The 14,229-nt window shown below is 42.6% G+C and overlaps 1 protein-coding gene and 1 long non-coding RNA gene across 4 annotated transcripts; one reads left to right on the top strand and one right to left on the bottom strand.

Moving 5' to 3' along the window:
* Positions 1 to 907: 907 nt before the first annotated feature.
* LOC144107748 (uncharacterized) lies at positions 908 to 4,628 on the bottom strand. The gene is made up of 2 exons (XR_013309374.1): positions 4,049 to 4,628; positions 908 to 3,504 (listed from the first exon to the last, which is right to left on the bottom strand). It is a non-coding gene; the product is annotated as an uncharacterized LOC144107748 (long non-coding RNA).
* Positions 4,629 to 4,854: 226 nt separating this feature from the next.
* Positions 4,855 to 12,996, top strand: LOC144108750 (uncharacterized). Of its 3 annotated transcripts, none has more exons than XM_077641917.1 (4): positions 4,855 to 5,326; positions 6,521 to 6,828; positions 8,252 to 8,642; positions 11,844 to 12,996. In XM_077641917.1, exons 3-4 carry the CDS (start codon positions 8,614 to 8,616, stop codon positions 12,190 to 12,192), a joined length of 378 nt encoding a protein of 125 aa, XP_077498043.1. In that variant the 5' UTR covers positions 4,855 to 5,326; positions 6,521 to 6,828; positions 8,252 to 8,613; the 3' UTR covers positions 12,193 to 12,996. The 3 variants fall into 3 exon arrangements, with proteins under 3 accessions (XP_077498043.1, XP_077498041.1, XP_077498042.1); XM_077641916.1 differs by having other exon boundaries at positions 4,880 to 5,331; XM_077641915.1 differs by having other exon boundaries at positions 4,855 to 6,828.
* Positions 12,997 to 14,229: the final 1,233 nt, after the last annotated feature.

Here is a 14,229-nt window from a genome sequence, read left to right as displayed (position 1 = left end):
AGCTTCTGCTCTATTGCGAACAAGTTGTGAGACGGGAGCAATCTTCTGTGTCGTGTGGCTGCACAAGACATTAAGCTCGAGAAAAGGTAGCATCGGCTGCCTACAGCCAACACTATCCATAACTAAGGCTTTCAGTTATAGTACTTACGTATATGGTTTGTTCCCATTACCTATGTGAAATAATTAGTTGTACTGTTTGGTGTCGCCATTTTTAACACCCACCATTAGTTTTCACCCAACAACATGTCTTGTTCACCCACTTGCAGAAATATTCTCTGCGCATCATGACAATTATTGCGGAAACTCTACCTGATAAGGTACACTGCAGCGTGTGGTTTTTGCTATGCAGCTTATTTTTCACGAAAATTCATTGTGCTATACAGGGCACAGAAGTAACAGTGCTCCAAAGTGCTTGTTAATCAGCCATGCAGTCCAATACGCTTAGCAATGGGGATGATGCTATAGAAAAATTTCAAACTTTGATGCAATATCTGAATGCAACCAAAAACGAACTATTTCAGACTTTCTTGGTGCTCTCAAATCATTATAACTGCACAAGCTGTGATTATTAACCGTGTGTACAGTAAGGCAGCCACCAGCCAACAGTTCTGGCTATCACTAATAGCTTCAACAGTGGGATTTCGCCGGAAATTTGGCCACTTTTATTTCCATACAGTGAAACTGCAGGTTTAATGTCACTCAGGAGCTGGAACAAGATAAAATGGTAAAGCAATAGCTTGTATAATGACCATAATGTGAAAGTGATGTCAGTAGAAATGGAGGTTTATTTTGGCTAAAAAAAAACCGGAACAAGGAGCAAACAATTATGAACATTGAGGCCCATTTCTTATGTACTACAAGGCATCATGAAAATCACACCATTTAACATTGAGGCCCATTTCTTATGTACTACAAGGCATCATGAAAATCACACCATTAATACTGGTCAGGCAAAGACTGACATTTCCTTCTAACGCTTGAGGATAAAGGTGCATTATCTCACGACATAGATAATACTTCCAATTTACACTGCTCATGAGAAAGGAATGTGCCAAACTGAATTTTTTAGATGAAACGTCAGTTGTAACAGTGAAAGAAGTATGTCTGATGTCTCAGTGGCAGACCTTTTAGCAAAAATAAATACCATAATTGCACATGATGCACTGGCTATTTGGATTTCTAAAGTAGTTAAGCGCATTTGTCACTGCAAGCATGCAGAGGGTTTGAAAGCATTCCACAAAAAGAATATTCATAACCCGTATGGAACCTTGCTACGCAGCAAACAAATCTGTCCATGGCCAGTGCACTTTCTCAACTCGCGCCGTGTTCACAAGTGGGAAACCAAAATTGTTTAAAACCGTTCACTTTTAATACTTTATCATATAACACACCTCTTCTTTGGTATATGGCATCATGTAACACATCACAACCACATGGCCCTCATCAACAAGAACCCTTCTGGACAACTTCTGTAAAAATCTTGCAGCCAAAGCGGCAGATCCTCACACAGCGCAACGTGAATGTTTGCAGGACACGCTGCAGCTTTAAGGAGCAGTCAGTGCACTGGGATGATAACTAAGTTCATGGTTCTTCAAGGACAACATGCAGGAAAATGGCTTCGAGCAAAAACGACACCTGAATGGTTTATCACTCTTGTGGGTTCGCATGTGGCTATCCAAGCCCCACTTACGCGCAAAAGTCATGGGACACAGCCGACAGTGGTACGGCCTCTCACCCGTATGGATGCGAAGGTGCACAGTCAGGTTGCTCTTCACTGCAAAGCTTCTGCCACAACGAACGCACTGGTATGGCTTCTCGCCTGTGTGTGTGCGGAGGTGGTCTTTCAGGACGTGTCCCCTTCTAAAGCTCTGGTTGCAGTAGGCGCACCGAAACGGGCGCTCTCCAATGTACTTCATCTGGAGGCCCTTGAAGCCGATGTGGGAAGACATGGTGTTGCCACATTCGAGGTGCAGGTGCTGCTGCTTTGCTGCATGCAACTTTTGTTGAAGTGGTGAACCATACATGCTCCTAGTGAAGACCAAGCCTGCACAATGGAAAGCATGCCATTCAGAGAACGCAACAAATATGCCTCGGGGATTGTCGGGTAACCTGTAAGAGAGAATGCATGTCGAGGAGGGGCCTTCCAGGATTGCAGGCATGTGTGGTGTCGGCATTCAGAAAATCGGTTTACAACTCGGTCTTGGAATAAGACATTTTCTGGCTCAAAGTTTGTACACACATCGCATCCTAATGACAAATAAGAGGTTGGCCATCATCGAAAATAGATGATTGAAACTGTAAGTAATCTAAAAGGTATAATATCTGCAGCTACTTTGTATCTTTATTAATCTTGGTTGACGTGCAAAAATAAACGGTACACATTGCGGTGCATCCCACGCTCCCTGTGGCATCTTCACATCATTAAAAAAAATCTGAAAATCACGAAATTGCGAAAAACACCTTGCAGAATCAGTTTTATAGGGGGAGCTGTACCTGTTGCAATTCTGCAGCAATTCCATGTGCTCCAGACTATTTTGGTTTAGCCAAGGAAGCTGTATGTAAAGATATTTAATAAAACAATTTTTTTTGTGTCAATAAGGCATCATTGTGGAATTTTTTCCCCAGACGGGCTGGAAATAGGCGACACAACCATGAATAGGGCTATGCGGAAAACACAATCTTTCCAATGAAACAAGCAACAACAACGCACGCCCCTTGGAAAAAAAAACCTCTGAGGTGGGAATAAAGAGAAGCTGGTAGGAAGACAAAATAAAAACTGGGAAACAAAAAGTAGGATGAATAAAGCAAGCTTGTTTTCGCAAGTACACACAAATGCCTGGCACGGTGCTAATGATTAGCTTTCACATGCCAGGCCATGTGTAGAAGCCTCAAGTGAAACAATAAGCACAAAAACTAAGCATCATGCAAAACAAAGCATCAAGTGAAATAAAGACAGTCTGTGAACATGTGGTGCACATGATAACGAATTCTGAGGCACTCTTCAAGAAGCTGCAGAATAGCAAGAGCCGGCAAGGAGCAATGTCTCCGCCACGAGTAATCCATGGACTGGTGCCGTCAAAGCTTGCACTTCATCAACAATGTCAGATGATAAGCTTCCAGCCTGAAACAAAGATGAGAAGTCATTTCTAGCCAGAATTTACACTGATCTCTTCTCAAGCATTTTTTTTTTATTTTGCTACATGAACACAGATGAAAATCTTTTTAGAAGCTGAGGTTGCTCAGTAAAACAGCAGAATGTGACAGCAAAAAATGGATCGGTAACTACATTGTACTCGTGACGAATTTGGACACCAATAGATGTTGATCACAGAAGTGCTTACTGAAAGATGCAGATGCTTTTCACTCTAATCACCAGGAACTGCATTTTGTCTGGAAAGTGCATCTCATTGCAAAACAATTATTTTGCTTAATCAACACACAGAAGAAGCAGACAACAGAGTGCCAACTCAACACCGTTTAGAGATGCAAGTCCACACACACTACCTGAAAGGAAAACCAAGGATAATCAGATTTGCCATTCCATGCGGTAGTTGCACAATGTTTGATTCTTTTTCTTATTCTTGCAAACTAATGAGGAGAGGTACCTCGAGCATTGCACACATGCAGCAAAGACAGATATGGCACCAGAAAATAGCACAAAGCATTGGAACTTTAACAAAGAGCTTACAATAGCAGCTTAGCATTAGAATGTGCATTTAAACAGAGTTGTAGTTTTTAGATCACTTCTCTTTTAACAATAAGAAGAATTTGTTTGGACTTCTCATGTTTTCCAGCTTTACAGTTGCGACTATAAAATCCAGATGGTGGGTTAGATTTTCGCACAATGGAACCATTGAGGAGTGCCTATTTTTATAACGATGCCCTCATGCAAAACCGAAACTATAGCAACTGTCTTCATATTTCATCGGCATTTGCGAATGGATCATGCCTAGCGCCACACCTGCCTAGTAACACAATGTATCATGAGCAATGCCAGGCATTAACGGTATTTTCGGAAGTAACTATAACAAGATATTTATGCTCGTACTCTTTTAATGCTTGGGGGGCTCAGATTATGTACAGCCCAGAGGCTGGCCGGTGCTTAGGCAGTGTCCTTGATGCGGTGGTGACATTTACGATATTTACGAGTAGCGCGCAGACGCACGAAAATATTTCTACTGCGACCTCTCGGGGCTGCACCTGGCAACTGAATGCACTCTGATGCACTGGCAGGCGCTAGGCGTCCGAAACGTATGAACAGACACGCACTTTCTTTTTTTTTACGGCAACTTAGACCGCGGGCAACCTATCGTCTTTTGCGGCTAACCGTTAGGCAGCCTTCAGATTTGCTGTAGCCTTTAAAGAGCCCGAAGCGTCTGTTAATGAACGCCGACTTTCGGTTTGCCGAGCGCACAACGACAAAAATACGGAGCAGGCTTTCTTCAGCGTCAAGGTCACAAGAACTGAGCCCTGCACACTACAAGCTTCACTGTAAGAGCACATTTCTTCTTCAACCTTGGTACCACACTTCACCCTAAACACACAAAAAAGGTCAATTAATAAGCAGTCAATGTTCACAATCCGAACCGATCTCCGCCGTCGTGTCCGCCATCGTTGATGCGCATTGTGATGCCGCTTTCGAGCTTGCTGACGAAAACTAATGCAGCTTGTGCTGACGAAAACTGTGTGAGAATAAAAACATAAAGTATACCAAAGGCGTATTTTGCTGCAATTTTTAACTTCTTCCTGTCCATGCAGCGAAAAGTTGGCTTCGATTGTGAGCTCAAGGTGGGCTTGTAAGTTGTGAACAACCTGAAAAACGCGAAATCGAAACTCAAGGCCTCGTCTTTGTTTGCTTTTCTTTTTGGATTGTGCTTGAGTGGTTTATGCTGTTTAGTTCTGCAGTAGGTTCTTTGCTCTGTGGGTTTCCGTGTTCGTGCGGGCAAGGAAAATGCGCAGTTTTCGCAACGTGCACCACAGTTTTGGCTTCGTCAACTGTGTTTGCTGCATGGAATGGCAGCCACATTCGGAAAGATCTAAACTCCTTGCGCGCGAGTTGATGCATCGCGTAGACCACGTCCTAGATCGCTCAGCAATACTTCGCTCAAGTCAACCTTGTGTGCCCGCATGCCTACAAATTTCACGGTAACAAACAAAAACACGCCAGGCGCTGGGTCTCCCGGCGATGGAGCTTCCGGATAATCTACGTTGTTGAAGCACACTCGACTTCACCGAAAGAAAGAACGCGAACACACATGCGGTGTCAAGAACTGTGAATTTCGCCTTCCTGAAGATTTCCGTGCACTTTGCGTGGCTATTTGGCTTCGTAGGGTATTATTTCTGCGCCTCCATTGTTCGGCCGTGATCACTTTCTGTGCCAATATCAGTTCATTAATTCTCACTGAGTTACGAATGATTTGATATATGATCTTGGTGAGACAGCGCCGGCTTATTGTCTTTCATTTGTGGCCTTTAATTATCAGTTTGACATATTCGATTTTTATTGATCTTCTTTGAAATTCTCAGCCTCCAATTTCTGGCCAGTAATAAAACACTGACCACCCAGCTGATGTCAACACGCAAAATGAGCAGCCTGCATGGAGTGTACTACATACCATTAGGTGCTGCAGTGTGTATACAGTGTGCTAACGTGTTTACTGTTGCCTGTGGTACCCGCTTTAAACACAGCGACACTGTTAAGGTGTTTGAATTAATGGAAACATTGCTGTGAAGCTGCACAGCTTTAAAGGAAATATTTGTGTGAATAGGCTCGTAAGCGAATGCCGTATGTGGGGCTTGCAGCTGTGGAACGGTTACCTGTGTTCCATATAGCTTATGTCAGTGCTGGTAACATTTTTGGATCGTTTTAGTTTCAACTGGTTTGCAGTTCATTCAAATTGCATTTTGTGCACTTATAGCTGTGTTTTTCAAGTTGATTTGTGGCCTCGTCAGACCGTGATACTGCAAGAAGTTAGCTTATGGCTTAAACTCTGAGGTACCACCCACTGCTTTCATAAAGGACCTTTGCACTCCTTAAATTATGGCAGGTCCATTGCAAGTAAATGATGTACACATCATTGCCTCTGTTCACACAGTCACCCACCTGAGAAAAAGTAACGGGAAAATTTTCACACCATTGCCGCAATAGCATTTTTGACACTTGGGACGAATCCTTGAGAGTTAGTTCATTTCATTGCAAACTGTGGTTCTTCAGAATTGCTGCACAGTTTCGACCGGTGAATTTATCACTGTCTTGTTTAGTAGACTACTTATTATAATCTCACAATAGCTGGAGTGTCAGTCGTGTACGTTTTGAACTTCCTTTCATTGAGGCCTGTTGTGCGTTTTCTTGTGTGTCTTCTATGCCTTTTTTTTTTGTTCGTCTCTCTCTCGGGAGCATTTTGTGAAGTTGAAAGGCTGGCATACTAAGGTAGCAAAGCTCTAAAAAATTTTGCACTCACTTGCATAGCTGTAACTGCTATTTCATTTAACAAATTATTCAACATCTTTTAAATTGCAGCTCAGACCCCACCGCACCATTCTTGTCATGCTCTCAGCCTTGCCGATGGCCACAATTTCCGCCAAGTATGGATCATTGTCAATAACAACAAAGCGGCGATGGATGCTGAGACGTGGGATGCCCATCGATGTCAGCAAGTTGCAATGGTTCCAAGCCTGCAGAAGCGGAAGTCAATGTTGAGCTCTAAAGCATTTCAAGAACAGTTGTGTGTGCTGCTTCCTTGTATGAAATGCTTAGGAGAACTCGTTTGAGACTTGTGGTATTGCCGCCAATTGATTGCAGTGGCCAAAGGCAGCATGTGTGAATGTGTAAGTGTGGATTATGAGTGCTAACAGTGAATATTACTGTACTTGCAACACTGCTTTTAATCAGAGAGCGTAGAATTAAAAAGGTCTTTCTGCCCCCCTGATCTATTTTTCTTCCCTCTACTGAGCAATATTTGTACTGTCCAGAAAACCTTGTCATGCTTTTTTAGGCTTCTTTTTTGCTGTCTTGTGGAGTATTAAAGGGGACATTAGGGGAAACTACATCCAATTTTAGTTCTTAGCAGAATCCATTTTTTTGGGGGGCGTTTTCTGCCTATTTTGATATTTGTTTGGCAGCAGGAGATGCATTGGATTCAAACATTCAAAAATTGGATTCAAACTGATGGCATCAAGTTTAAAGGGATTTGGGATCACCACCTTGAGATGAATAGCGGTTCAGTCTGGCTCCTAACTGTCTTGATGTCACCATAGTTTGCGAAAATGGCCGCTGGTGGTATCACTTGTATTTAATTTTTTTGTCCTTTCTAGCTTATAAATGGCTTTTTATGGAAAGAGTAGCGTCTTTGTCATGAAAACACAGTGGGAAATACAGGCTAACTTCAATTCATCCTCAGTTTCCGTTTAAAAATTACGGTTCATTGAAGCATGTGATCATGAGCAATGGCTGCGGTTGTTTGAGCTTGGTGATGACGATCAAGCTTGAAATATATGCTTTATAGCTTGCCTCTCTTACCTATCAGTTTCGTCAGTGCAACACAGAGCAAAAATGTAGCAAATTCTCAAATCATTCCCGTGCCCTTTCATTGGTGTATCAAAACTGGTCCCAATATTCAGGTTTACTTTTCTTCATTGTTGGTTTTGTGGATGACGTCAAGTGCTCTTATTTCAGATCTTTTTTTTTTTTCTGTATGCGTGCTGACTGCGTGTTAGTTTGGTCCAGTTGCACTTTGATATCCTTAAAAACTGCCTTATTGAAAACTTGCCATCTGTCATTAGTTTCCAAGTGAAGATATGCTGAATTCGTCACATAGTGTCACTGCCACAGTGTGTGTGTGCAGAATCATTAAACTTTGCAGGCTGATATGAGTAAACAAAAAAAATTGTTACGTTGAAATTGTTACTTTGCTTACATGTAAATAGTCTTAGCAATCTTCTTTAGCTGCGTATTGTCTCTTTTCTCCTAACCAGATGGACCCGCACTGTTAAATGTTGTTGAATTCATATTCCTTCTTGCCCAGCTAATCTGTAGTGTACGTCAGTTATCCAGCATGATCTGTCATTTTCATAGTATTTTGCCTTGTACAAAGGTGCCCAGGCTGCTTCAAGTGAAATGTGTTTCACTTTTTTGCCCGGGCCTACTTATGTCGTCCTGATGTGAATAAAGATGATGCAGATGTTTAGAACCCACAGCTGCGTTTACTGTAATGGTCTTGAGCTGTACAATTTTCGTTGTCTGAACTCGCAGAATATGCAGATGCCAGGTTCGGAAGCACCACCTTCAACGATGGGCTTCCAGTTGCCAGTGGTGGCAGCTTCCATGTGGTCACAGAAGGGGTGATATTGCTAGGTTCTGGCGACCGCCGCGGTATCAAACACTCCAGTGGAGACACTGCGGTGCAACATCTTCAACAGCCCTCCACCGTGCAACCCCAGGATCTGCCTTTCTGGTGCAACGGTTGTGGCGCCACCTTTGCACACCATGAAGAGCTTGTGGAGCATGAGGCTGTGCACATTGGTGGACAGCAGCACCACTGCCTGGTGTGCAGCAAGACATTCAACCATCAAGCTTTGCTCCAAGAACACCTGTTGACCCATGACAGCCAGCCCATGTTTCATTGCCCGCTGTGCCCAATGGCGTGAGTGGTTGAAGTGCTGCCTGATGTGTCTGTTTGTTGAACGGGCATTAAGGACCACTCAATCTAATTTTCGTTCTATGTGAAAATGAATTCTATGATTCCTTCTGATTGTGTTGATGCTTGTCTGGCAGCAAAAGATGCATTTATTCCTGAGAAAATTCTGATCTAAACTTTTCCCGTCACTCGATTCAAACTCATTACATAAAGGCTGAAAAGGACTCTGTGATAACTGCTTTCAAGGGAGCTGTGATGTTGCATTGCCTCGGGGATCTGCACTCAAAAAATTTGTATAGACGTCACCACAGTTTGCTTGTGATAAAGGCTGGTGGTGGTGACACATGGATTTAATTTTACCGTTTCTAGCTTATAAAAACTTCATTTGCCATTTTAATACTTGGTGTTTCTCCTAAGCTACACAATTTTTAAATATTGGTTTTTTGAGTTAGAAAAGCACTTTTTTCAGCATAGCATTGTTAGCGGTGCAGTACATTAGAATAAGCTAGGACATGCTAACTACCCCGCTGGTTAACTAATATTGGATAGTTAACTTTTTAACTATTCCTCTTAGGCTCCTTAATTATTGAGAGGCGTGTAACCCACCATAAGAAATATTCATATCAGTTTTTAGGATTTGGAAAGCGCAGTTACCCTAGGCTCTGTGGCCCAACAAATTTTGGCTAAATTTCAGAAAAATACAGGCGCTTTCGAGAAACTTGCAGGCAAAGCAACCTCACCAGTGCACGTAACTCGTCGAAGTAGCCAAAATCTGTTGGGCCACAGCACCGAGGGTAACCGCGTTTTCGAAATTCTAAAAACTGATATGGATATATACTTACAGCGGGCCACACGCCTTTCAACAATTGAGGAGCCTAATAGTAATAGTTAAAGAGTTAACTATTCAATATTAGATAGCAAGCCTGCTAGTTAGCACATCTTAGTTGTATTCTGATGTGAACCACTGACAATTCTATGCCGAAAGAAACGCTCTTCTAACTCAAAAAGCCTATTTTTAAAAATTATGTAATGTCCGAGGTGAAACACACTGTACATTGATGCACACAAACCTCAATCTGTCCTCAGTACCTCTTTAACCCTTTCAGGTTCAATGTGCATAGTTGTGTATGTAGCTGACTCCCAGCATTTTATGAAGGTGTGCTACACATAGCATTGATTCCATTGTTCCAGGTGAATTGAGCATCCTTCTTATTAGCATCCTTCTTAAATATGGCGTCTTTTTTTATTCCATCTAGAAATCACAGTTATAATATTTCTTAATACAGTGAGTTTGGCTTCACATTGTCTGCCGTTTTCACACGGGCAGATTTTGTTGCCACTAATGATGTCACTTTTTTTCTCTGTATTTCAAGAGTAATATGCATCTTGAAAACAGATAGGGGTTCCACGATCCCTCGAGTGTTTATTTTACATATCCTAGTGTTTTGATGTTACATTTACAACCATTGTGAGGCCTATTCATACACTGTGTTGTACATGCTAGTGATGAGTTAACAGTTGGTGCTTCCTGCTGTGAAATTTTCTTTCTTCAGTACTGGTTATATGCTATATAGGCGGAAAAATATTTGTTTCGGATGGGAATAGCAAGTGGTGCCTGAAACGGTTAGTGCAGAGGTACACACAGAAGTTTTTGGTTGAGAAAGCAATTACTTAGCACTTTAGGCACACAGCCAAAGTCGGCATTTTCATGGCTTCCAGTTTCGAAAACATGTGCAGATGAACCTTGTTAAAAAATTCATGACGGCCTAGCTCTGTTAGGCCAGGATATACGTAGTGAAAGTGCGTCGACATCTGGTTCGGAAGAGTTAATACATGAAAGACGCGCATTCACTACATGCGCCGTCGTGGCGGAGTGGTAGCATCTCCGCCTCAAACGCCAAAGACCCTGGTTCGATTCCCAGCCTCGGCAGAGGTTTTTTTTTTATTCAGTGAGTGTGCGGGGGTTTCAGTGGCTCCCACCACCGACCACGTGGTTGGTCACATCGTGCGAAGCAGCTGCTGGCGGCGCAGCGCCATCGCTGGTCACATGGTTCGTCACGCGGTTGGTCACGTGACCAGTCACGTGGTTGATCACGTGGTGCGGTGCAACCAGAGTGGGAATGCGAGCACGGCGAAACTGCGAGTTGTGGCCAATGTAGCTTTCGCTACAAAACTCTATATCTGAAGCAAAGCTTAATGCTGAACCTGGGCAGATCAGGTGCACTTTTTATGCATGCGCATTTTTTCACCTGTTTCACCAATTTGCTCTGTCATAGGGCATTGTACAATAGTTTTTTTCAGTCCTCATGTGATGTTGCTAAATGCTAGTCGGGAAACTGTACCTGTCCACTTGCCTTGGCTCATAGAGGAAGGAAATAATTTAGAGGAGGCTGTTACATCACATTTCAATTCGAAAGCATTTCTTGCCTCATGAGTGTATCACCACAGGCTGGGGACAGGAAGTACAGAGTGTGTCCTCATGAACTGTCAATTATCCAGTAAGATAGTAATTATGATTTTTAATGATGAATAATGATTGAATGGAAGGTTTAAACGACCAAATTATGAAATAACATAATTAAATCATAATTAAATTGACACAAATTGCTCCGAGTAATTCATGAAAGTGGTGAATTACTAATTCATTCAGAATAGAGTGAACATAATAATGAAGTTAATTCATAATCAATTATTAATAGCTAACAATTAACTAATAGATTATACTTATTGATGGTTAATTATCTTAACAGATTAATTCATTAATTAACATCAGTGATTAATTGCAATACTAATTAACACAGGAGGCAACGGAACTTGAAGTGCTTTTGCGTTCCCGCGCGTAAAGAAGCTTAAGGGCCACCTTTAATTTTTTTTAAAACTGGAAGTGAGGGCTCAGCCATGCCAGTTGGCTTGTCACATTTGTCGTCTTGGCGAGTTTGCGCATGCACTGCTTGCGAAACGAGCAGATGATCTCACATTGTGCCAGGCCGCCAGCAGCTGACAAACGCATCAGTAATGTAGACGCGGCTGCTATGCGATGAACCAAAGTATCCCGGTAGTCCTTGTGAAAATATGTGACATCCAGCGCACTTTTTGTAATGCTCAGGTACCGCCTAGCCTTTCCTTTCTCCTTGCATTGGTTGCTTGCTTCTGTCTCATTTGCTGCACCATTTGAAGTTGCATGTCTCTTTCTTGTTGGCTGCACAGGTTCAAGGCTCGGCATCATTTGACGAGGCATATGCGTAGCCATGCTGAGCACCAGTCCCTCACCTGCGAGCCTTGCGGGGTCACCTTCGCCCACAGGGACGTGCTTTTGAAACACCGCCAGATGCACGAGAACGTCCGGCGCTACAAGTGCCCACAGTGCACCAAAGCTTTCCTGCAGCGCTGCCATCTGGTGGAGCACCTGCGAATCCACACTGGAGAGCGCCCCTTCGCCTGCGACATCTGCAAGAAGAAGTTTGTGCAGCGTTCCCACATGGTTGTGCACCGACGGGGTCACACGAATCGAACCAACGTCCGAGCCCAAGCTTCTCAGGTGTCCCAAAAACCTTGAATTGGCTCTGCGATTGAGGGTCACATCTGCAGCAAGTTTGTGTGGGCCTCACACGGTTGTATGTGAAAGGGTAACTCAAATGAGGACATTTCGTTCATCTTCAGAGCAGCCTTGTTAATGCCCTTGTGGGAAAAAATCTGTGAGTAAATTGTGCGAAAGGTTCACTTCATCTGCCAGAGACAAGGACACACTGATGGACTTAGTACTCACTTGATGTCTTCGTGGGTTTCTGGACTCCCTAATGCCAATTTCACTATTGAGTGGGTGATCCTGCATTTGGCCAGGAGTTGTGGCCAGTTCTTCAAATGGATTTAGGTGGTTATTATGTGCTGCATTGATTTCTTGCTTGGTGTGAAGTGTGTCAACAATGCAGTGCAGTACTGCCTGCAATGTCTGAGATATACTATACTAGAATCTTTGGTGCCATGATGCACCGTTTCAAGGAACATTCTTATAAATCCTAAACCCCTTCGGAGTGTTGGGGGTACTGGACTCCCGTCTTTGTCACTGCGTGTTCTCATAGATGGCAGCCATGTTATAGCTCTGTGTGGGGATCAGATCAGCTCTTGTCGTTGGTTTTATTGTGCTCCCTGTATTACTGCACTGACGTTGTGCAGAAAGGTCATGCAGAGGAGAACTCCACAGCACATGTGAGCATGTGTGGATGACCAAATAATGCTGCACAAGAGAAGTTGCTGGTAGACCCACATATGGCACTGGCATCGTTTAGTAACCTGGAGCATGTGTTTTCCACACTACACTGTGTAATGTCAGAATCAGAATTGAATAAAGTTCACCTCTGTATTGAAGTACATGAAGGGCCAAGAACAAAAAGGCTGTCACTCGAGCAGCCTGAGTTTTCATTCTTGTAAACATGAACAACACTTTCAGACAAAAGTAGATTTGTGAAATAGGAACTTCTGCAAGAACAAAACTTTTACTGAACGTTTTGTGAATGTAACTACAATTAGTGCATGCAAATGTATAGTATTAATTTATGCATTTGCAGGAACATAATCACATTATTTTGCTCACTTCACCGCACTCATCATCTTAAACACACAATGCATAACTGCTTGATAATAAGCTCTGACAGACTGAAGAAAATGCCTTGGTTTTTACAACATGACATCGTTCTTTCTAACAGCAGCGAAAAAATGTTCTTATCTTTTTATATAATTTTTTTGTGTATGGAACACTTGAGGAAAAGTGGAATAGTGCCTGTTGTCGAGGCAGATGTCTCTGAGTACTGTGATCAAGACAGTAGACTTACTTCACTTTCTAGTGCTGGTAATGTTTGCTAATGTGTGTTGATGGTAAATGGGAATGTCGCTCGATTCTTTAGTGCACAAAGAAGTGCCGCCAGTGTGCTTATCATGAAGGTCCCCAAGTTGTCTGTGAAAGTCGCGCTGGTGTGGTAGGTCATAATTTTATCTACTTTTTTATTTACGCCATGTTTTGTACTTCGCATATTAAAATTGGTAACTTATTTTATATGTCCAGTCCTAGACCTTTTCTTACTGATCGACCAGAAACTTATGTGAACGGTGGCATTGAGTAAAGCTGTTGCAGTTTCCACCGAGAAGTGAGGCATTTACTGCGCCTTTCATTTCTTGATAGTGAATCATATAGAGTAAAAATTACCACCAGCTTGTGCTAAGAAAAAAAAAACAAATAGCAGTATGCGCGCAGTCTGAACTTTGTCATCTAAGTATACAATTACACCCGCAAATAAAGGTCAGTTTGGTTTCACGTTTGCCTGTGCATTACATAAGATACTCTGAACTACCGGAAACCGTTTCATGGAAACGTAAGCATTGCCATTCTGTAATCATTAGTGAGCACACACGCCAACATATATTTAAAAGAAGTGATCATAACTAGCATTAACGAAGACTTTTGCTTGACATGTGATGTCCTTGTAGAGTGGTAAAAATATAGCATACTTAAAAAGAACTCATTTCTGGAAATTGAAATTCGGTTTTTGAGGCAAGGAAGTGACGCAGTAACTGTCTCGCATATCTCTAGGGTCCCTAG

This window comes from Amblyomma americanum, chromosome 10 (genome assembly GCF_052857255.1).
Source record: "Amblyomma americanum isolate KBUSLIRL-KWMA chromosome 10, ASM5285725v1, whole genome shotgun sequence".
NCBI lineage: Eukaryota > Metazoa > Arthropoda > Arachnida > Ixodida > Ixodidae > Amblyomma > Amblyomma americanum.
This window is presented reverse-complemented; position numbering and strand designations above follow the sequence as displayed.

Excerpts from the sequence above, each read along its gene's own strand:
- LOC144108750 (XM_077641917.1), top strand. The coding sequence starts at position 8,614 with ATGTTTCATTGCCCGCTGTGCCCAATGGC. Across the intron at positions 8,643-11,843 it reads TGCCCGCTGTGCCCAATGGC|GTTCAAGGCTCGGCATCATT; the intron begins GTGAGTGGTTGA and ends TTGGCTGCACAG.